Below are 20,023 nucleotides of genomic sequence, written 5' to 3' on the forward strand. Positions count from 1 at the left end.
CACAGTCACACATCTACGAGACTTATAACTAGACTTATAGCTAGACTTATAACACTCCAGAAGACAGGAGCAGAATTCAAAACGATCTTGACAGACTAGAGAGATGATTGGCCAAAACTAACAAAATGAAGTTCAACAGGGACAAATGCAAGATACTTCACTTCGGCAGAAAAAATGGAAATCAAAGATACAGAATGGGGGACGATGCCTGGCTTGACAGCAGTGTGTGCGAAAAAGACCTTGGAGTCCTCGTGGACAACAAGTTAAACATGAGCCAACAATGTGATGCGGCTGCTAAAAAAGCCAATGGGATTCTGGCCTCATCAATAGGGGAATAGCGTCTAGATCCAGGGAAGTCCTGCTCCCCCTTATTCTATTCTGCCTTGGTCAAACCACACCTGGAATCACACTGGGTCCAATTTTGGGCACCACAGTTGAAGGGAGATGTGGACAAGCTGGAAAGCGTCCAGAGGAGGGCGACTAAAATGATGAAGGGTCTGGAGAACAAGCCGTATGAGGAGCGGCTTAAAGAGCTGGGCGTGTTTAGCCTGCAGAAGAGAAGGCTGAGAGGAGACATGAGAGCCATGTACAAATACGTGAAGGGAAGTCATAGGGAGGAGGGAGGGAGCTTGTTTTCTGCTGCCCTGCAGACTAGGACGCAAGGGAACAATGGCTTCAAACTACAGGAAAGGAAAGAGATTCCACCTGAACATCAGGAAGAACTTCCTCACTGTGAGAAGGGCTGTTCGACAGTGGAACTCTCTCCCCGGGGCCGTGGTGGAGGCTCCTTCCTTGGAGGCTTTTAAGCAGAGGCTGGATGGCCATCTGTCGGGAGTGCTTTGAATGCGATTTCCTGCTTCTTAGCAGGGGGTTGGACTGGATGGCCCATGTGGTCTCTTCCAACTCTACTATTCTATGATTCTATGATTCTATGATTTGTTAAACACTTCAATCTATATATATACACTAGCTGTGCCCGGCCACGCGTTGCTGTGGCGAAGTCTGGTGGTATGGGAAATAAAGTATTGAGGAATTGGTGGTAGTTAAGGTCAAGGGTAAAGGTTTTCCCCTGACATTAAGTCCATTATAAATGGGTTATATACCCTGTTTCCCCGAAAATAAGACATCTCCGAAAAATAAGACCTAGTAGAAGTTTTGCTGAATTGCTAAATATAAGGCCTCCCCCGAAAGTAAGACCTAGCAAAGTTTTTGTTTGGAAGCATGTCCACCAAACAGAACACCAGAGCATGCAGGATCGATAAATGTACATACCATAGTGTTGTACATGGAAATAATGGCAGTTTAACAAGAAATTCTTGATAGGATTCACAGTTTGTCTGGTTTGTGATGACAACTACTGTACAGTATATAAATAAATGTTCATTTTTTGTTCAACAATAAATGTGAATTCTTCTTCATGGAAAAATAAGACATCCCCTGAAAATAAGACCTAGAGCATCTTTGGGAGCAAAAATTAATATAAGACACTGTCTTATTTTAGGGGAAACACGGTAAATTTCCTACTCGACAGATGAAACTGCTTTTTGAGCTGCTTAGGTCAACAGCAAGCTAGGCTATTAATGGTCGGGGGCTCAATCCGACCCAGGCTGATTTTGAACTCATAATTGCGGCTGGTTACTAACCAGCTGCACCACAGCCCGGTCCATTATTATTATTATTAACTCCCATCATCCCCAGTCGTTGGCTCTCTGTTTTGAGGACATGTTGCCCCTTGGATCACCCTTCGTCCTCAAGCATTTAGAAGCCGCCGTGCTTTCAAGCACATCGATCACACCTTCTTCCAAATCGAAATTCTGCCCTGAACTTCATTTCCTCCTTTTTTTCTCTATGCTGTTTCTGCTCTCAACTAATTCCACTTCTTCTTGGCTTTGGTTTGAAGGGCCTTCAAGCAAAGATCAGGCAAGTCAAGAGCAAAAACCCGGGCCATTAACTATATTTTTCTCACCCACGGAATTGATGTATTGATCCAAGGAGAGGATCAATACTTTGCGGAGAGAGAAAGCAGGGTTATACAAAGGTTGAATGAAAAGTAATGCCTCCACCTTCGTAACTCCTCAACCGATGGCAGTCCTGGTCTGCAGAAGGTCCTGGCTTGTTCAGTAGACTCGCCTCTACAGTTCCATTTGGCAGGAAGCCTTAGCATTGAATGGTTGTGTTCTTAAAGTGTGAAGTATGGAACCCTGTGCAGACGGGGAAGCCTTAGCATTGAACGGTTGTGTTGTTAAAGTGTGAAGTATGGAACCCTGTGCAGACGGGGAAGCCTTAGCATTGAACGGTTGTGTTGTTAAAGCGCGAAGTATGGAACCCTGTGCAGACAGGGAAGCCTTAGCATTGAATGGTTGTGTTGTTAAAGTGTGAAGTATAGAACCCTGCGCAGACGGGGAAGTCTTAGCATTGAACAGTTGTGTTGTTAAAGCGCGAAGTAGGGAACCCTGCGCAGACGAGGAAGCCTTAGCATGGAACAGTTGTGTTGTTAAAGTGCAAAGAATGGAACCCTGTGCAGACGGGGAAGCCTTAGCATTGAACAGTTGTGTTGTTAAAGCGTGAAGTATAGAACCCTGCGCAGACGGGGAAGTCTTAGCATTGAACAGTTGTGTTGTTAAAGCGTGAAGTATAGAACCCTGCGCAGACGGGGAAGCCTTAGCATTGAACGGTTGTGTTGTTAAAGTGTGAAGTATAGAACCCTGCGCAGACGGGGAAGCCTTAGCATTGAACAGTTGTGTTGTTAAAGTGTGAAGTATAGAACCCTGCGCAGACGGGGAAGTCTTAGCATTGAACAGTTGTGTTGTTAAAGTGTGAAGTATAGAACCCTGCGCAGACGGGGAAGTCTTAGCATTGAACAGTTGTGTTGTTAAAGCGCGAAGTAGGGAACCCTGCGCAGACGAGGAAGCCTTAGCATGGAACAGTTGTGTTGTTAAAGTGCAAAGAATGGAACCCTGTGCAGACGGGGAAGCCTTAGCATTGAACAGTTGTGTTGTTAAAGCGTGAAGTATAGAACCCTGCGCAGACGGGGAAGCCTTAGCATTGAACGGTTGTGTTGTTAAAGCGCGAAGTAGGGAACCCTGCGCAGACGGGGAAGCCTTAGCATTGAACAGTTGTGTTGTTAAAGCGTGAAGTATAGAACCCTGCGCAGACGGGGAAGCCTTAGCATTGAACGGTTGTGTTGTTAAAGCGCGAAGTAGGGAACCCTGTGCAGACGGGGAAGTCTTAGCATTGAACGGTTGTGTTGTTAAAGCGCGAAGTAGGGAACCCTGTGCAGACAGGGAAGCCTTAGCATTGAACGGTTGTGTTGTTAAAGTGCGAAGTATGGAACCCTTCGCAGATGGGGAAGTCTTAGCATTGAACGGTTGTGTTGTTAAAGCGCGAAGTATGGAACCCTGTGCAGACAGGGAAGCCTTAGCATTGAATGGTTGTGTTGTTAAAGTGCGAAGTATGGAACCCTGTGCAGATGGGGAAGCCTTAGCATTGAACGGTTGTGTTGTTAAAGTGCAAAGAATGGAACCCTGTGCAGACAGTCGGTCAATGCGACTTAAGCAACGTGCAGTCACTGAATTCCTGAGAGCAGAAGGTGTCACCCCAAAGGAGATTCATCGGAGAATGCAAGCTGTTTATGGGGATTGTGTTGATGTGAGTCCTGTGTGTCGTTGGGCGAGTAAATTTAAAGATGTTGAGGTGGGAACATCTGATTTGCGTGACAAACCAAGAGTTGGATGTCCTGTGACAGCAACCACCGGGTTTCACAAGCAAAAGTTGGACAGATTGATTCAGGACGATCATCGTATCATTCAAAGCGGAATTTCGAGCATAATCGGCATTTCACAAGAATGTGTGGGTCACAATATTGCTTTGCTTGGCTCTCGGAAGGTCCGTGCACGATGGGTCCTGTGAGACGCCGGTTGTGGAAACAGAGTGTCGACTTCTTCCGTGACGGATTCGGAAAGCTTGTTCATCATTGGCAGAAATGTATCCAATTGTGTGGTGATCATGTGAGAAAGTGAATAGTGGTCGTTAAAGAGCACGTTCTAAGGATTATTTCTGCATTGGATTTATTAAAATACAGTAGAGTCTCACTTATCCAACATAAACTGGCTGGCAGAATGTTGGATAAGTGAATATGTTGGATAATAAGGAGGGATTAAGGAAAATCCTATTACACATCAAATTAGGTTATGATTTTGCAAATGAAGCACCAAAACGTCATGTTTAACAACAAATTTGACTGAAAAAGTAGTTCAGTACGCAGTAATGCTATGTACTAATTACTGTATTTACAAATTTAGCACCAAAATATCACAATGTATTGAAAACATTGACTACAAAAATGCGTTGGATAATCCAGAATGTTGGATAAGCAAGTGTTGGATAAGTGAGACTCTACTGTACTCCCATCCAAACTGAAGAAACGAAGGTGGAGGCATTACTTTTCATTCAACCCTGGTAAATAAGCATAATAGTAATTGCAATGATAATAATAATGTGAGGGTGCCTCTGCACTGTGGAATGAATGTAGTTCTCTATGCAAGCTCACAGACCTTGGAAAGACCTTGGAAAAACTACAACTCCCATGGTTCCTTAGCATTGGGTATTGGTGGTCAAAGTGGAGTCAGGCTGCATTTCTTCCACAGTGCAAATGCATCCTAAACACCCCATCTAGACAACCATGTAATACAAATTGAACTGGATTATAATGGTCAGTGGAGACTCATATAATGTAGATTGAACTGTAGTGTGATAAGGCCCTAAGGAGCAAATATCAGGTATTTATAAACAACATTCTAAATCATCACAATATTTGTGTTAAAAGGACTTCCACAATTAGAGGGAAGGATAATAATATGTATCCAGAAAACAAAAACGATGGAAATGTTGCAAAGTATAGTGCAATTGTATTGCAAACAACATTGACCTCACAACCTCTGAAGATGCCTGTCATAGATAAGGGTGAAACGTCAGGAGATAATGCTTCTGGAACATCGCCTGACAGTCCAGAAAATTCACAGCAACCCAACACTGATATGATGTGGAGTCCATTGAGCCAGAAATGGAATCAATGTATTTGTATAAATCTGGTTGTCTTGTACTTTGCAACATTTATATTGTAATTATTTTTCTGGATACAGTAGAGTCTCACTTATCCAACATAAACGGGCCGGCAGAATGTTGGATAAGTGAATATGTTGGATAATAAGGAGAGATTAAGGAAAAGCCTATTAAACATCAAATTAGGTTATGATTTTACAAATGAAGCGCCAAAACATCCTGTTAGACAACAAATTTGGCAAAAAAGTAGTTCAATACGCAGTAATGCTACGTAGTAATTACTGTATTTATGAATTTAGCACCAAAATATCACCATGTATTGAAAACATTGACTCCAAAAATGTGTTGGATAATCCAGAACGTTGGATAAGCGAGTGTTGGATAAGTGACTCTACTGTATATGTTGTTTATTGTTGCTTGAAGCAGCTAAGATGTTGTGAAAGTTCATTAGACACAAATTATAGGGAAGATTGCGATCATAAATACACCAAGGTCCAAATCCCTGTTTCAGCCGTCGAAGCAAGTCGAATGGAAGCAAGCAAGTTGTAAGTGAGAAATGACTTGAAAGCAAACAACAACAACAACAACATGGTATGAGTTTGGAAAGCCAGGGCTTGGATTCCCAGTGGACCATGGAAGAAACCCAATGGAAACCTATAAGTCAGAAAGGACCCAAAGACACACAACAACTACAACAACAAGTAGTTTAAGTATTGCATTGGAAAGCCAGGGCTCGGATCCCAGTGGACTATGGAAACTCAATAGAAACCCATTAGAATCGTAGAATAGTAGAGTTGGAAGAGACCTTATAGGCCATCCAGTCCAACCCCTTTCTGCCAAGAAACAGGAAAATCACATTCAAAGCACCCCCGACAGATGGTCATCCAGCCTCTGCTTAAAAGCCTCCAAAGAAGGAGCCTCCACCACACTCTGGAGCAGAGAGTTCCACTGCTGAACAGCTCTCACAGTTAGAATGTTTTCATGATGTTCAGGTGGAATCTCCTTCCTTTCCTGTAGTTTGAAGCCATTGTTCCCTTGCGTCCTAGTCTGCAGGGCAGCAGAAAACAAGCTTGCTCCCTCCTCCCTATGACTTCCCTTCACGTATTTGTACATGGCTATCATGTCTCCTCTCAGCCTTCTCTTCTGCAGGCTAAACATGCCCAGTTCTTTAAGCCTTTCCAGCTCTTTTCAATACAGTGTTCCCTCACTACTTCGCGGTTCACTTTTCGCGGTTTTTCAATAAACTCTAAAAGACTATTATAAATCATAAAAAATGACTATTTACAGCAGGGGTCCCCAAACTAAGGCCCGGGGGCCGGATGCGGCCCTCCAAGGTCATTTACTTGGCCCCTGCCCTCAGTTTTGTAATATAATATTTTAATATCAGTTTTAATAATATAATCTATTGTATAATATATTGTATAATAATATTGTATAATATTGATCATAATATTATCATGTTATACAATATAATACTAATAATAATACCATTTAATAATATTAATCATATGTTATATATTACATATAATATTACAGTATAGTGGTATAGTTCAATATAGTATAATGCTAATATTGTGCTATGCTAATAGTATAATATATTGTATGTACATAAAGCTGCTCTGAGTTCCCTTCGGGGTGAGAAGGGTGGGGTATAAATGTAGTAAATAAATGTAGTAAATGAATAAATAAATAATTTTGGACTTAGGCTCGCCAAAATTCTGAAATGACTTGAAGACACACAACAACAACAGCAACAACAACCCTAATTAACCTGACTATCTCATTGGCCAGAAGCAGGCCCACACTTCTATTGAAATCCTGATAGGTTTATGTTAGTTAAAATTATTTTCATTTTTAAATATTGTATTGTTCTTTCATTGTTATTGTTGTTTTGCACTACAAATAAGACATGTGCAGTGTGCATAGGGATTTGTTCGGTTTTTCCCCCCAAATGATAATTCGGCCCCTCAACAGTCTGAAGGATTGTGGACCGGCCCTCTGCTTTAAAAGTTTGAGGACCCCTGGCCCATGAGGTCTCTTCCAACTCTACTATTCTATGATTCATATATTGTTTATGTTGTTTATTGCACTACAATCAAAGAGAATTTTGAACTCCACCAACAATAGAATTGGGCCAAACTTCCCACAGAGAACCACCATAACCAACAGAAAATACTGGTCTTTGGCGACCCCTCTGAACCCCCTGGCGACCCCCACCCGAGGGGTCCCGACCCCCAGGTTGAGAAACGCTGGTCGAACACCTGAGTGGTGCTGCAGCTAAAGTTTGAACAAAAGTGGAGAACATGAGGGTGGGAACGCTTTCTAATTTGAGTCCACTTGGCATGGCTGGAGTGCCGCAGGGCTCCGTCCTGGGCCCGGTTCTGTTCAACATCTTTATGAACGACTTAGACGAAGGGTTAGAAGGCACGATCATCAAGTTTGCAGACGACACAAAACTGGGAGGGAGAGCCAACACCCCAGAAGACAGGAGCAGAATTCAAAACGATCTTGACAGACTAGAGAGATGGGCCGAAACTAACAAAATGAAGTTCAACAGGGACAAATGCAAGATACTTCACTTCGGCAGAAAAAATGGAAATCAAAGATACAGAATGGGGGACGATGCCTGGCTTGACAGCAGTGTGTGCGAAAAAGACCTTGGAGTCCTCGTGGGGAACAAGTTAAACATGAGCCAACAATGTGATGCGGCTAAAAAAGCCAATGGGATTCTGTCCTGCATCAATAGGGGAATAGCATCTAGATCCAGGGAAGTCCTGCTCCCCCTTATTCTATTCTGCCTTGGTCAGACCACACCTGGAATCACACTGTGTCCAATTTTGGGCACCGCAGATGAAGGGAGATGTTGACAAGCTGGAAAGCGTCCAGAGGAGGGCAACTAAAATGATTAAGGGTCTGGAGAACAAGAATCCCTATGAGGAGCGGCTTAAAGAGCTGGGCATGTTTAGCCTGCAGAAGAGAAGGCTGAGAGGAGACATGATAGCCATGTACAAATACGTGAAGGGAAGTCATAGGGAGGAGGGAGCAAGCTTGTTTTTTAGACTAGGACACAGAACAATGGCTTCAAACTACAGGAAAGGAGATTCCACCTGAACATCAGGAAGAACTTCCTCACTGTGAGAAGGGCTGTTCGGCAGTGGAACTCTCTCCCCGGGGCCGTGGTGGAGGCTCCTTCTTTGGAGGCTTTTAAGCAGAGGCTGGATGGCCATCTGTCGGGGGTGCTTTGAATGCGATTTCCTGCTTCTTAGCAGGGGGTTGGACTGGATGGCCCATGAGGTCTCTTCCAACTCTACTATTCTATGATTCTATGATTCTATGATGGGATGACCCATTGGAGCCTGAGAAAGGGTTCCTTTTGGGGGGAGAAGCCTTCCTTACCGGACCAGAGGAGCAGCTTGTGCCTGGCCTGGGCCTGGGAGGCGGAGTCCTCGGCCAGGAGCGTGGAAGTGGCCGCGTAAGGGAGCGGGGAGCCCAGGCAGAGGCTTTGCTCCAAGGGCTCGCAGGGCGCCTCCCGCTTGCACCGCGCCTCCGTCTCCGCCTCCTTCTGCGAAGCCCGTCCGGAGAGGGTGCCATTGGCCGGGATGGAGGCCCCCCAGGCCCCACTGCCTCCGAGGGGCCCCAGGCAGAGGCAGGCCCAGGCCACGACCCCCAGGGAGAGGCCCAGAGCCAGACCCATCCCTCCCTCCCTTCAATCCTTCCAAAGCCGGGCCTCTCCTTAAGGCGCACAGAGTCGCGCCACGAGAGAAAAGGGGCCTTTCCGTCCCAAAAAGGGGGGCAAAAGTCCCAAAACAAAGGGGGTGAAGTGGCCCAAGGGGAGGCCGGGCTCCGCAGCCATCACCCCCCGAGTTCCCTTCCTCTCCTCTTCACCAAGTCCTCTCCAAAGCGTCTCTTCTTCTCCAGGGCGCACCGAGTTTGGAGAGGTTTTTTTGGACACCCGAAAAAGTCAAGAAAACAAGCAAAAGTGGGGAGGAAACACACCCAAAAGTAAGGGGAACAAAACCGAGTTTCCACCTCTCTCTTCCAAAAATTATAACCCAAGGAGGAGGGGAAACTTTCTCCCCAAAAACTTTCTCCCCAAAACCTTTTTCCTTTTGCGCTTCTCTCTTTTCAAAGTCGCGCAAAGTTGTTGTTTTTGGACACCCGAAAAAGTAAGGAAAACAACCAAAAGTGGGGAGAAAACACACCCAAAAGTAGGGGGAAACAAACCCAAGTTGTCCCCTCTCTCTTCCAAAAAAATATAATCCAAGGGAGGGGAACTTTCCCCCCAAAAAAACTTTTTCCTTTGCGCTTCTCTCTTCTCCAAAGTTTTTTTTTTTTTTTTTTTTTTTGGAGAGGTTTCCCGACGCCCCAAAAAAGTGGGGAGAAAAAGGCAGAGAGGCGAGACGGAGGCCCGGCTGAGGTTTTCCACTCGCTCCTCTGGGCTCCCTTCCAAGAAACAAAAAGGGGAAAAAGGATCCGAGAAGGGAGGAAAAACTTTGCCCAAACTTCGAGAGGACAAAAGGAGAAAAGGCGAGGAAGGCGCGCCTCGGAGGATCCCTTTGTTGCCTTCCTTTCTTGCCCAAGAAGGCGGCCGAGGAGGGAGCCAGAAAGAGGGGAGAAGGAGAAGAAGGGAAGAAAGAAAGAAAGAAGGGAAGGAGGAGGAGCAGGAGGAGAAGGAGGAGAGAGAGAGAAAGAAAGAAGCAGCCAAGCCGGGGGACTCGAGGCTTCCCCCTCCTGCCTCCAACGGGAAAAACAGCCAAAGAGGCCTCTTGGAAGAAGGGAGAGAATACTATGCAATACTAGCATTTTTCATGGCTGGAATCACTAGGTTGCTGGGAGTTTTCCCGGCCGTATGGCCATGTTCCAGAAGCATTCTCTCCTGACGTTTCGCCCACATCTATGGCAGGCATCCTCAGAAGTTGTGAGGTCTGTTGGAAAACTAATAAAGGAAGGGTTGCTGTGAGTTTTCCGGACTGTGTGGCCATGTTCCAGAAGCATTCTCTCCTGACGTTTCGCCCACATCTATGGCAGGCACCCTCTGAAGTTGTGAGGTCTGTTGGAAAACTAATAAAGGAAGGGTTGCTGTGAGTTTTCCGGACTGTGTGGCCATGTTCCAGAAGCATTCTCTCCTGACGTTTCGCCCACATCTATGGCAGGCATCCTCAAAAGTTGTGAGGTCTGTTGGAAAACTGATAAAGGAAGGGTTGTTGTATGTCTTTCGGGCCGTATGGCCATGTTCCAGAAGCATTCTCTCCTGACGTTTCGCCCACATCTATGGCAGGCATCCTCAGAAGTTGTGAGGTCTGTTGGAAAACTAATAAAGGAAGGGTTGTTGTATGTCTTTCGGGCTGTGTGGCCATGTTCCAGAAGCATTCTCTCCTGACGTTTCGCCCACATCTATGGCAGGCATCCTCAGAAGTTGTGAGGTCTGTTGGAAAACTGATAAAGGAAGGGTTGTTGTATGTCTTTCGGGCCGTATGGCCATGTTCCAGAAGCATTCTCTCCTGACGTTTCGCCCACATCTATGGCAGGCATCCTCAGAAGTTGTGAGGTCTGTTGGAAAACTAATAAAGGAAGGGTTGTTGTATGTCTTTCGGGCTGTGTGGCCATGTTCCAGAAGCATTCTCTCCTGACGTTTCGCCCACATCTATGGCAGGCATCCTCAGAAGTTGTGAGGTCTGTTGGAAAACTGATAAAGGAAGGGTTGTTGTATGTCTTTCGGGCCGTATGGCCATGTTCCAGAAGCATTCTCTCCTGACGTTTCGCCCACATCTATGGCAGGCATCCTCAGAAGTTGTGAGGTCTGTTGGAAAACTAATAAAGGAAGGGTTGTTGTATGTCTTTCGGGCTGTGTGGCCATGTTCCAGAAGCATTCTCTCCTGACGTTTCGCCCACATCTATGGCAGGCATCCTCAGAAGTTGTGAGGTCTGTTGGAAAACTGATAAAGGAAGGGTTGTTGTATGTCTTTCGGGCCGTATGGCCATGTTCCAGAAGCATTCTCTCCTGACGTTTCGCCCACATCTATGGCAGGCATCCTCAGAAGTTGTGAGGTCTGTTGGAAAACTAATAAAGGAAGGGTTGTTGTATGTCTTTCGGGCCGTGTGGCCGTGTTCCAGAAGCATTCTCTCCTGACGTTTCGCCCACATCTATGGCAGGCATCCTCAGAGGTTGTGTGGTCTGTTGGAAAACTAATAAAGGAAGGGTTGTTGTATGTCTTTCGGGCCGTGTGGCCATGTTCCAGAAGCATTCTCTCCTGACGTTTCGCCCACATCTATGGCAGGCATCCTCAGAGGTTGTGTGGTCTGTTGGAAAACTAATAAAGGAAGGGTTGTTGTATGTCTTTCGGGCCGTATGGCCATGTTCCAGAAGCATTCTCTCCTGACGTTTCGCCCACATCTATGGCAGGCATCCTCAGAGGTTGTGTGGTCTGTTGGAAAACTAATAAAGGAAGGGTTGTTGTATGTCTTTCGGGCCGTGTGGCCGTGTTCCAGAAGCATTCTCTCCTGATGTTTCGCCCACATCTATGGCAGGCATCCTCAGAAGTTGTACCAGTTTGTTGGAAAACTAATAAAGGAAGGTTTATATATCTGTAGGAACCCCGGTGGCGAAGTGTGTTAAAGCATTGAGCTGCTGAACTTGCAGCCCGAAAGGTCTCAGGTACAAATCCCAGGAGTGGAGTGAGCACCCACTGTTAGCCCCAGCTTCTGCCAACCTAGCAGTTCGAAAACATGCAAATGTGAGTAGATCAATAGGTAACGCTCCTGCAGAAAGGTTGCTTGCTTACTTCCTTAGGTGATCCCTCGTAACTTGAGGACGATAGTCTTCCATCCTTGGTGTCTTGGGGGTGGGTTCTTAGGTGGCTGAAGAGACTTATTCTTGACCCGCATATTCTCCCGCAGTGAGGACATCGGTTTCCAGACGAAAGGCGGTCCCGGTTGGGGTTAGCTTCCTCTTGGCACGTTTCTCCCTTAAGCCCTCCGTTCGTGCCTCTTTGAACTCCGCAGCACTGCTGGTCACAGCTGACCTCCAATTAGAGCGCTCAAGGGCCAGGGCTTCCCAGTTCTCAGTGTCTCTGCCACAGTTTTTAAGGTTGGCTTTGAGCCCATCTTTCAATCTCTTTTCCTGCCCAACAACATTACGTTTCCCGTTCTTGAGTTCAGAGTAGAGGAGCTGCTTTGGGAGACTGTGATCTTTGGGCATCCGGACAACGTGTCCTTCAGTCCAGCGGAGTTGATGGCGTAGGAGCATCGCTTCAATACTGGTGGCCTTTGCTTCTTCCAGCACTCTGACATTTGTCCGCCTGTCTTCCCAAGAGATTTGCAGGATGTTCCGGAGGCAATGAAAAATGTATAATGTACAGAAAAACCACAAACAAAGTTAAAAACTTGGCCCCATTTCTTAAAGTTGTCCCTGCATCTCATGGTGCCAGAGCAGAGTCTGTTCAGCGCCTCCCAAGTCGCCCCATCTTCTGTGTGTTCAGGAGGGAGTCTCTCATCCGGCGTCAGCCACTGATTGAGGTTCTGGGTTTTAGCCTGCCACCTTTGGACTCTTGCTTGCTCAGGTGTTCCTACAAGTATCCCTGTAGCTCTTAGAAAACTATTTCTTGATTGACGGCATTGGCATGCTGGCTGATATCCAAACAGAGGATGGGCCAGAGATGTTACTACCTTGGCCCATTCGTTACAGGCTGCTACTTCCCGGCAGATGTCAGGTGGGGCAATGCCGGCTAAACAGAATAATTTCTCCTGTGGTGTGGGGCGTAGACATCCTGTGACAAGGCAACACATCTCATTAAAAGCCACATCCACTGTTTTATTGTGGTGAGATGTATTCCACACTGGGCATGCATATTCAGCCACAGAGTAGCCAAGCGCAAGGGCAGATGTCTTCACTGTGTCTGGTTTTGGCCCCAGGTTGTGCCTGACAGCTTTCGTATGATATTATTTCTCTCACCCACTTTTTGCTTGATAGTCAAGCAGTGCTTTTTATAAGTCAGAGCATGGTCCAGAGTGATTCCCAGGTATTTGGGTCTGCTGCAATGCTCCAGTGGGATTCCTTCCCAGGTCATCCTCAGAGCTCGAGATGTTTGTCTGTTCTTTTTTTTTTTTTAATATGTATTTTTATTGAAGTTTTACCTTATAAGATAGAGTAAATTAACATTGAAAGAGTGAGAACATTTGATTGCATAGAAAGTGGGAAAACTGAGATTTAAAAAGGATCAAAAAGGGAGAGAGAGAAAACCAAAAACAAAGCTAAAATGTCCATATTTATATAAAAAAGAAAAAAAAACCTGAACAAATGGCGATATAAAAATGCAAAGTACTTGGCAAAGAAATACACCAAAAAGCAAAAGCAAAACGCTCACTGGGTTGTTGTGTGTCTTTCGGGCTGTGTGGCCATGTTCCAGAAGCATTCTCTCCTGACGTTTCGCCCACATCTATGGCAGGCATCCTCAGAGGTTGTGAGGTAAGGAGAAAACTAAGCAAAGAGGTAAATATATATCTGTGGAAAGTCTAGGGTGAGAGAGGTCAGTGTGAATGTGTGTAGTTAATCACTTTAATTAGCATTGAAAAGCTTATCTGCTGTCTTCTTCCTGCCTCTGGGGCATCCTTTGTTTAGAGTCGTTAACTGCCCTAGGTTGATTCATGTCTGGAAATCCTCTGTTTTCAGAGTATTGCTTTTTATTTACTGTTCTGATTCTTGAGTTTTTTAATACTGGTAGCCAGAAACGCTCACTGTTTCACAACCTGTTCACAAGCCACAATTGTGAACTGTAGTTCTTTTTTTCTTTCTTCATCATTACCTTTTTTGGATTAAGATTCATAAAACCACTGAAAAAATACTAAAGCTAAAAATACCCATGCACCCAGAAATATTCCTACTAGGAATAACAGACACATCACTGCTGAAGCCACACGATAAACTCTTCACTTTGATGACAACGGCTGCGAGAATAGTTTATGCACGAGCCTGGAAATTGGAGGAAACACCAGAAATGGAGGAATGGATCGTGAAAGTGACGGAGGTGGCGGAGATGGACATTCTGACAGGGTATCTCCAGTCAAAAGACCCTTCTGAGTTTAGGAAAGTCTGGGATCCCTTCAAAAGGTTTTTAGAAGGAAAGACCATTTCCACGTGGGGGTTTCAAATTTGACTATTATAAATTTTAATTTTCACCACTCGTTTAACTTCCTTCTGTTTGTCTGTTCTTAAGGTGAAAAGCACATGTCTGCATTTTAGATGGATTAGGAATCAGCTGTTTCCCCCCCTGTCATAGGCAGTAAGAGCACCTAAAGCTTCAGAGAGCTTCTGTTCAACCCTTTCAAAGCTCTCTGCTTCAGCAGTGATGGCATGATCATCAGCATAGATGAAACTCTCTCTCCTTTCTGGCAGTGGCTGGTCATTTGTGTAAATGCTGAACATGGATGGAGCAAGCACACTTCTCTGGGGCAAGGCATTCTTCTGTTTACTACCATTCAAGAATGACATATAATAATAATAATAATAATAATAATAATAATAATAATAATAATAATAATACTTATTATTAAAATAAAAATAATAATAAAAATAATAATAAAATCACCATCTGCCAACTGCAAAAGGCCACCCTACTGGGATCTGCACACATCATCAGAAAATACATCACACAGTCCTAGACACTTGGGAAGTGTTCAACTTGTGGTTTTGCGAAACGAAATCCAGCATATCTATCTTGTTTGCTGTGCCATACAACGTCGTTGTGTTGATAATAAAACTTTATTTATATACCGCCCTATCTCCCGGATGGGACTCAGGGCGGTTTCCAATCATAAAAACAACACAAACATTACATAACAACATAATAACACATTATTAAGCAAAGTAAAAATACAATTATAGACATCCATCCATCCACCTTGCCCTTGGTCGGCCTCTCTTCCTTTTTCCTTCCATTTTCCCCAGCATCGTGATCTTCTCCAAGCTTTCCTGTCTTCTCATGATGTGCCCAAAATACTTCATCTTTGCCTCTAGTATCCTTCCCTCCAGTGAGCAGCCACTGGGCCAGGGGTCCTCAAACTTTTAAAGCCGAGGGCCGGTCCACAATCCTTCAGACTGTGGAGGGGCCGAATTATCATTTGAAAAAAAAAACGAACAAATTCCTATGCACACTCTTCTTCTTTACTCGTTCAGTCGTTCAGGACTCTTCGTGACCTCATGGACCAGTCCACGGCAGAGCTCCCTGTCTGTGCACACTGCACATGTCTTATTTGTAGTGCAAAACAACAACACAATGAAAGAACAATACAGTATTTAAAAATGAAAACAATTTTAACCAACATAAACCTATCAGGATTTCAATGGGAAGTGTGGGCCTGCTTCTGGCCAATGAGATAGTCAAGTTAATTGGGATTGTTGTTGTTGTGTGCCTTCAAGTCATTTCAGACTTTGGGCGAGCTTAAGTCTAAAATTATTTATTTATTCATTTACTACATTTACTTATTACATTTATATCCCGCCCTTCTCACCCCGAAGGGGACCCAGAGCAGCTGTATGTACATCTATATATATAAAAGGGTAATGGAATCGCGGCACCGGACAAAACAACTAAACTAAATGCCCCACAACCTCGAAAATTGACAGCACAACCTCTCATCCACGCCTCTACGTTCATACAACAAAAAGAAAAGAAAAATAAAGTCCTAGCCACAGCAACGCGTGGCCAAGCACAGCTAGCATAATATATTATATTATTAGCATAGCACAATATTAGCATTATATATTACTATATTAAACTATACCACTATACTGTAATATTATATTTAATATACAATTAATATTATTATATGGTATTATTATTAGTATTATATTGTATCACATTATAATATTATTATCAATATTATATGTATATACAATATATTATATTATTTAAAATGATATAAAATATTATATTATAAAACTGAGGGCAGGGGCCAGGTAAATGACCTTGGAGGGCCGCATCCGGCCCCCGGGCCTTAGTTTGGGGACCCCTGCACTGGGCATTATTTCCTGGAGGATGGACTGGGTGGATCTTCTTGAGATCCAAGGCACGCTCAGGATTTTCCTCCAACACCAAAGTTCAAAAGCGTCTCTCTTCCTTCGCTCAGCCTTCCTTATGGTCCAGCTCTCGCATCCATAGGTCACTATGGGGAAGACCATGGCTTTCACTATGCGGACCTTCGTTGCCCGTGTGATGTCTCTGCTCTTCACTATTTTATTGAGATTGTCCACATGCGTCTTGTGGATTTCAATGGATGTCATCCTTGTGTCACCTTACATGGTGGTTGTGAGAGTGTTCCAGCATTTCTGTCTTCAGTGTCCAGGTTGGTTCATCAAGTGCTCTGCTCTGGCTGACTTCTCTGGCTGAGTGAGTCTGCAATGCTTTTCATTGACAGGTTCACAGATTCTTTGTGCACGGTCTGTCAGGGCTTTGATTGTCCTTTTTTGACCATGGGCCATCTGTCGGGGGTGCTTTGAATGAGATTTTATTTATTTATTTATTTATTTATTTATTTATTTATTTATTTATTTATTACATCACTTCTACCCCGCCCTTCTCACCCATCGGGGGACTCAGGGCGGCTTACAGTATAACCATACACATTAAAAACAGTTGTCATCAAATTTAAAAATCCATCAAGATTAAAAATTACAATAAAATTAAGAATATCCATTAAAATATACATAATTATACATTCAAATATACATTTAAGGCGCTTTCCATGTTCATGTGGGGTCTGTCAGTAGGTCGTATATTCTTATCTCATTTTTGCTGCTACTCGTGCTCAAATGCCTGGTCCCATCACCACGTTTTTGTCCTCTTTTGGAAAGACAGGAGGGAGGGAGCCTGCCTGACTTCAATGGGGAGGGCGTTCCATAGGCGTGGAGCCACCACTGAAAAGGCCCTGTCTCTCGTCCCCGCCAGCCGCACCTGTGAGGCTGACGGGACCGCGAGCAGGGCCTCATCCGACGAGCTTAAGCTTCGAGGTGGGTCGTAGCGGGAGACACGTTCGGACAGATAAGCTGGGCCGGAACCGTTTAGAGCTTTCCTGCTTCTTGGCAGGGGGTTGGACTGGATGGCCCATGAGGTCTCTTCCGACTCTACGATTCTATGATTCTACGATAAATAAAATCCAGGAAGGGACTGACTCCACTTTGAAGGCATCGGTGGACAGGAAGCTCTGTCCTGAGCAGGTCCAGGAGGTCACCGAGAATCCAAATAAACAACAACACATGGAATCCCGGAGTTTGTTTTGGGCTAAGTTGCAGCCATAGGATGTGGCCACGGCAGTTGCAGAGTGCAATAAGAGTGCTCGACTTGTACGGTGCTCTGGTGCCTTATGTTAATGTGGGATTTGTGTATTTTTTTAAAAAAATATTTTTTTTATTGAAGTTTCAAAATTATACAGTGGTAAAGGAAAAATGGGGGGGGGGGTGAAGATAAACTAAAGGGTAAGAATAAGGATAACTTGGGGAGCTGAAACTAAATTGCTTCCAGTTGATTTTTTCATCAAGAAGGTCAATCTATCCATATTTTTTAATGTCCATTAATTTCTCCAGCCAAGATTCTTTAGTGAGGTTTTTCTTCTCCTTCCAATTTCTTGCTATCACGAGTCTGGCCGCTGTTAAAGCGTAAGTGAAAACTCTCTCCTTGTTACCTTTTTCTTTCTCTGGCATAGTCTTTTTCTCTTCTTTAGGGTTATATAGACCTAATAGGTAATATTCCGGTTTACATTCAAATTCTAGTTTTAATATCTTTTTACATTCTTTGTGGATTATTTTCCAGAATTTTTTAATTTCTTTACAGTTCCACCACATGTGGAAGTATGACCCCACTTGTTCTCTACAGTGCCAACACCTATTGTCCTTGTCTTTATACATATGTCCTAGTTTTTTGGGTGTTAAGTACTATCTATGTATTGTTTTTTGCCAATTTTCTTTTAAGTCTGTCGAATAACATAATTTAATCTTTTTGTTCCATATATCGTTCCATTCATCTATGGATATCGGCCTTCCTATATTTCTGGACCATTTTGTCATTGACTCTTTAACAATTTCTGTTTCTGTATTCCACTCTAATAGTTTATTGTATATGATTGTTATAATTTTCTTTTCCCTTTTAAGTAAATTATCCCAGATTTGTGTATTGATAGTGTTTAAATGCAATTTGTGTCTTGGTTTGTATTGCATACTGATGGCATCATCCAGAGTGTATTATAGTTAATTGCTGGGAAGCTGTGATGACCTTGATGTGTGGCTGGAACTGGGGAGTGTCCAGACACAAGTGTGTATGCATTACTGATTGCATCAGTTCAGTTCTGTTCAGTTCTGAGTTGAGTCAAGTCCTGTGTTTGTCTGCAAGTGTGTTTGTCTTTATTACTGCTTTCAGTAAAACTTTGTATATAGTTTTACCAACGTCTCTGATGTCTCTTTGTTCTCCATTCCTCGGACTCCATCCAACTGCTGCTTCGCTGCGTAAATTACTCTGACGCCTTACGTTATGCAAAACCTTCTCCCCAAACAGAGGCCTTCTTTCTGTGCCTTCTGGGGCTCCGGATGATGACGTGGTCTGAACGTGGGTGGGTTTCTCGCTCTGTGCTCTCCCTCCCTCCCTCCGCGTGCATTCGCTGCCAATGCGCCGGCCCTGTGTGTGGTCTTCCCTGCCTTCCTTCCTTCCATCCAGAGACATATTTTCGGCTGCGAAAGAAAGCAAAGAGCGTTCAGGATTAGGGATACTACCTAAAATCAAAAGTTATTACGAAGCGAACCAACCGAGACATGCGGCAGAAAGGGATTTGGTAAACAAAGCTGGTACAGGGTTGTTGTATGTCTTTCGGGCTGTGTGGCCATGTTCCAGAAGCATTCTCTCCTGACGTTTCGCCCACATCTATGGCAGGCATCCTCAGAGGTTGTGAGGTATGGAGAAAACTAAGCAAAGAGGTTAATATATATCTGTGGAAAGTCTAGGGTGAGAGAGGTCAGTGTGAATGTTGTGTAGTTAATCACTTTAATTAGCATTGAAAAGCTTATCTGCTGTCTTCTTCCTGCCTCTGGGGCATCCTTTGTTTAGAGTCGTTAACTGCCCTAGGTTGATTCATGTCTGGAAATCCTCTGTTTTCAGAGTATTGCTTTTTATTTACTGTTCTGATTTTTGAGTTTTTTAATACTGGTAGCCAGATTTTGTTCATTTTCATGGTTTCTTCCTTTCTGTTGAAGTTGTCCACATGCTTGTGGATTTCAATGAAGATGCCTGCCATAGATGTGGGCGAAACGTCAGGAGAGAATGCTTCTGGAACATGGCCACACAGCCCGAAAGACATACAACAACCCTGTGATCCTGGCCATGAAAGCCTTCGACAACACATTGAACATCTCTACGGGGAGAAAGCTGGTACGAATTGGATGAGAGTGAACGCCAAAGATAGAGAAAGACGAGAAAAGTTATAATAAAGATAGAAAGCATTGATATTTCGTTTTATTTATTTTATTTATTAAACTTGTATACCGCTACTCCCAGTTTGGCTCGGAGCAGTTTACAGAAATAGATTAAAACAATACACTTGGCGTGTTGTCGAAGGCTTTCATGGCCGGGATCACAGGGTTGTTGTATGTCTTTCGGGCTGTGTGGCCATGTTCCAGAAGCATTCTCTCCTGACGTTTCGCCCACATCTATGGCAGGCATCCTCAGAAGTTGTGAGGTATCTCACAACCTCTGAGGATGCCTGCCATAGATGTGGGCGAAACGTCAGGAGAGAATGCTTCTGGAACATGGCCACACAGCCCGAAAGACATACAACAACCCAATACACTTGGCTTTAAAATACAGTAGAGTCTCACTTATCCAACACTCGCTTACCCAACGTTCTGGATTATCCAACGCGTTTTTGTAGCCAATGTTTTCAATACATTGTGATATTTTGGTGCTAAAGTCGTAAATACAGTAGA

At 44.1% G+C, this 20,023-nt stretch overlaps 1 protein-coding gene across 1 annotated transcript in view; it reads right to left on the reverse strand.

The window, feature by feature from the left end:
* The window catches only part of smo (smoothened, frizzled class receptor), a 34,395-nt gene extending 24,721 nt beyond the window's left edge, over positions 1–9,674 (reverse strand). The window contains exon 1 of the mRNA XM_062983375.1: positions 8,458–9,674. Within this exon, the coding sequence (XP_062839445.1) occupies positions 8,458–8,755 (298 nt within the window). The 5' untranslated portion in view covers positions 8,756–9,674. The remainder of the gene's footprint in view (positions 1–8,457) is intronic.
* Positions 9,675–20,023: the final 10,349 nt, after the last annotated feature.

Source organism: Anolis carolinensis, chromosome 5, assembly GCF_035594765.1.
Source record: "Anolis carolinensis isolate JA03-04 chromosome 5, rAnoCar3.1.pri, whole genome shotgun sequence".
In the NCBI taxonomy this organism is placed as follows: domain Eukaryota; kingdom Metazoa; phylum Chordata; class Lepidosauria; order Squamata; family Dactyloidae; genus Anolis; species Anolis carolinensis.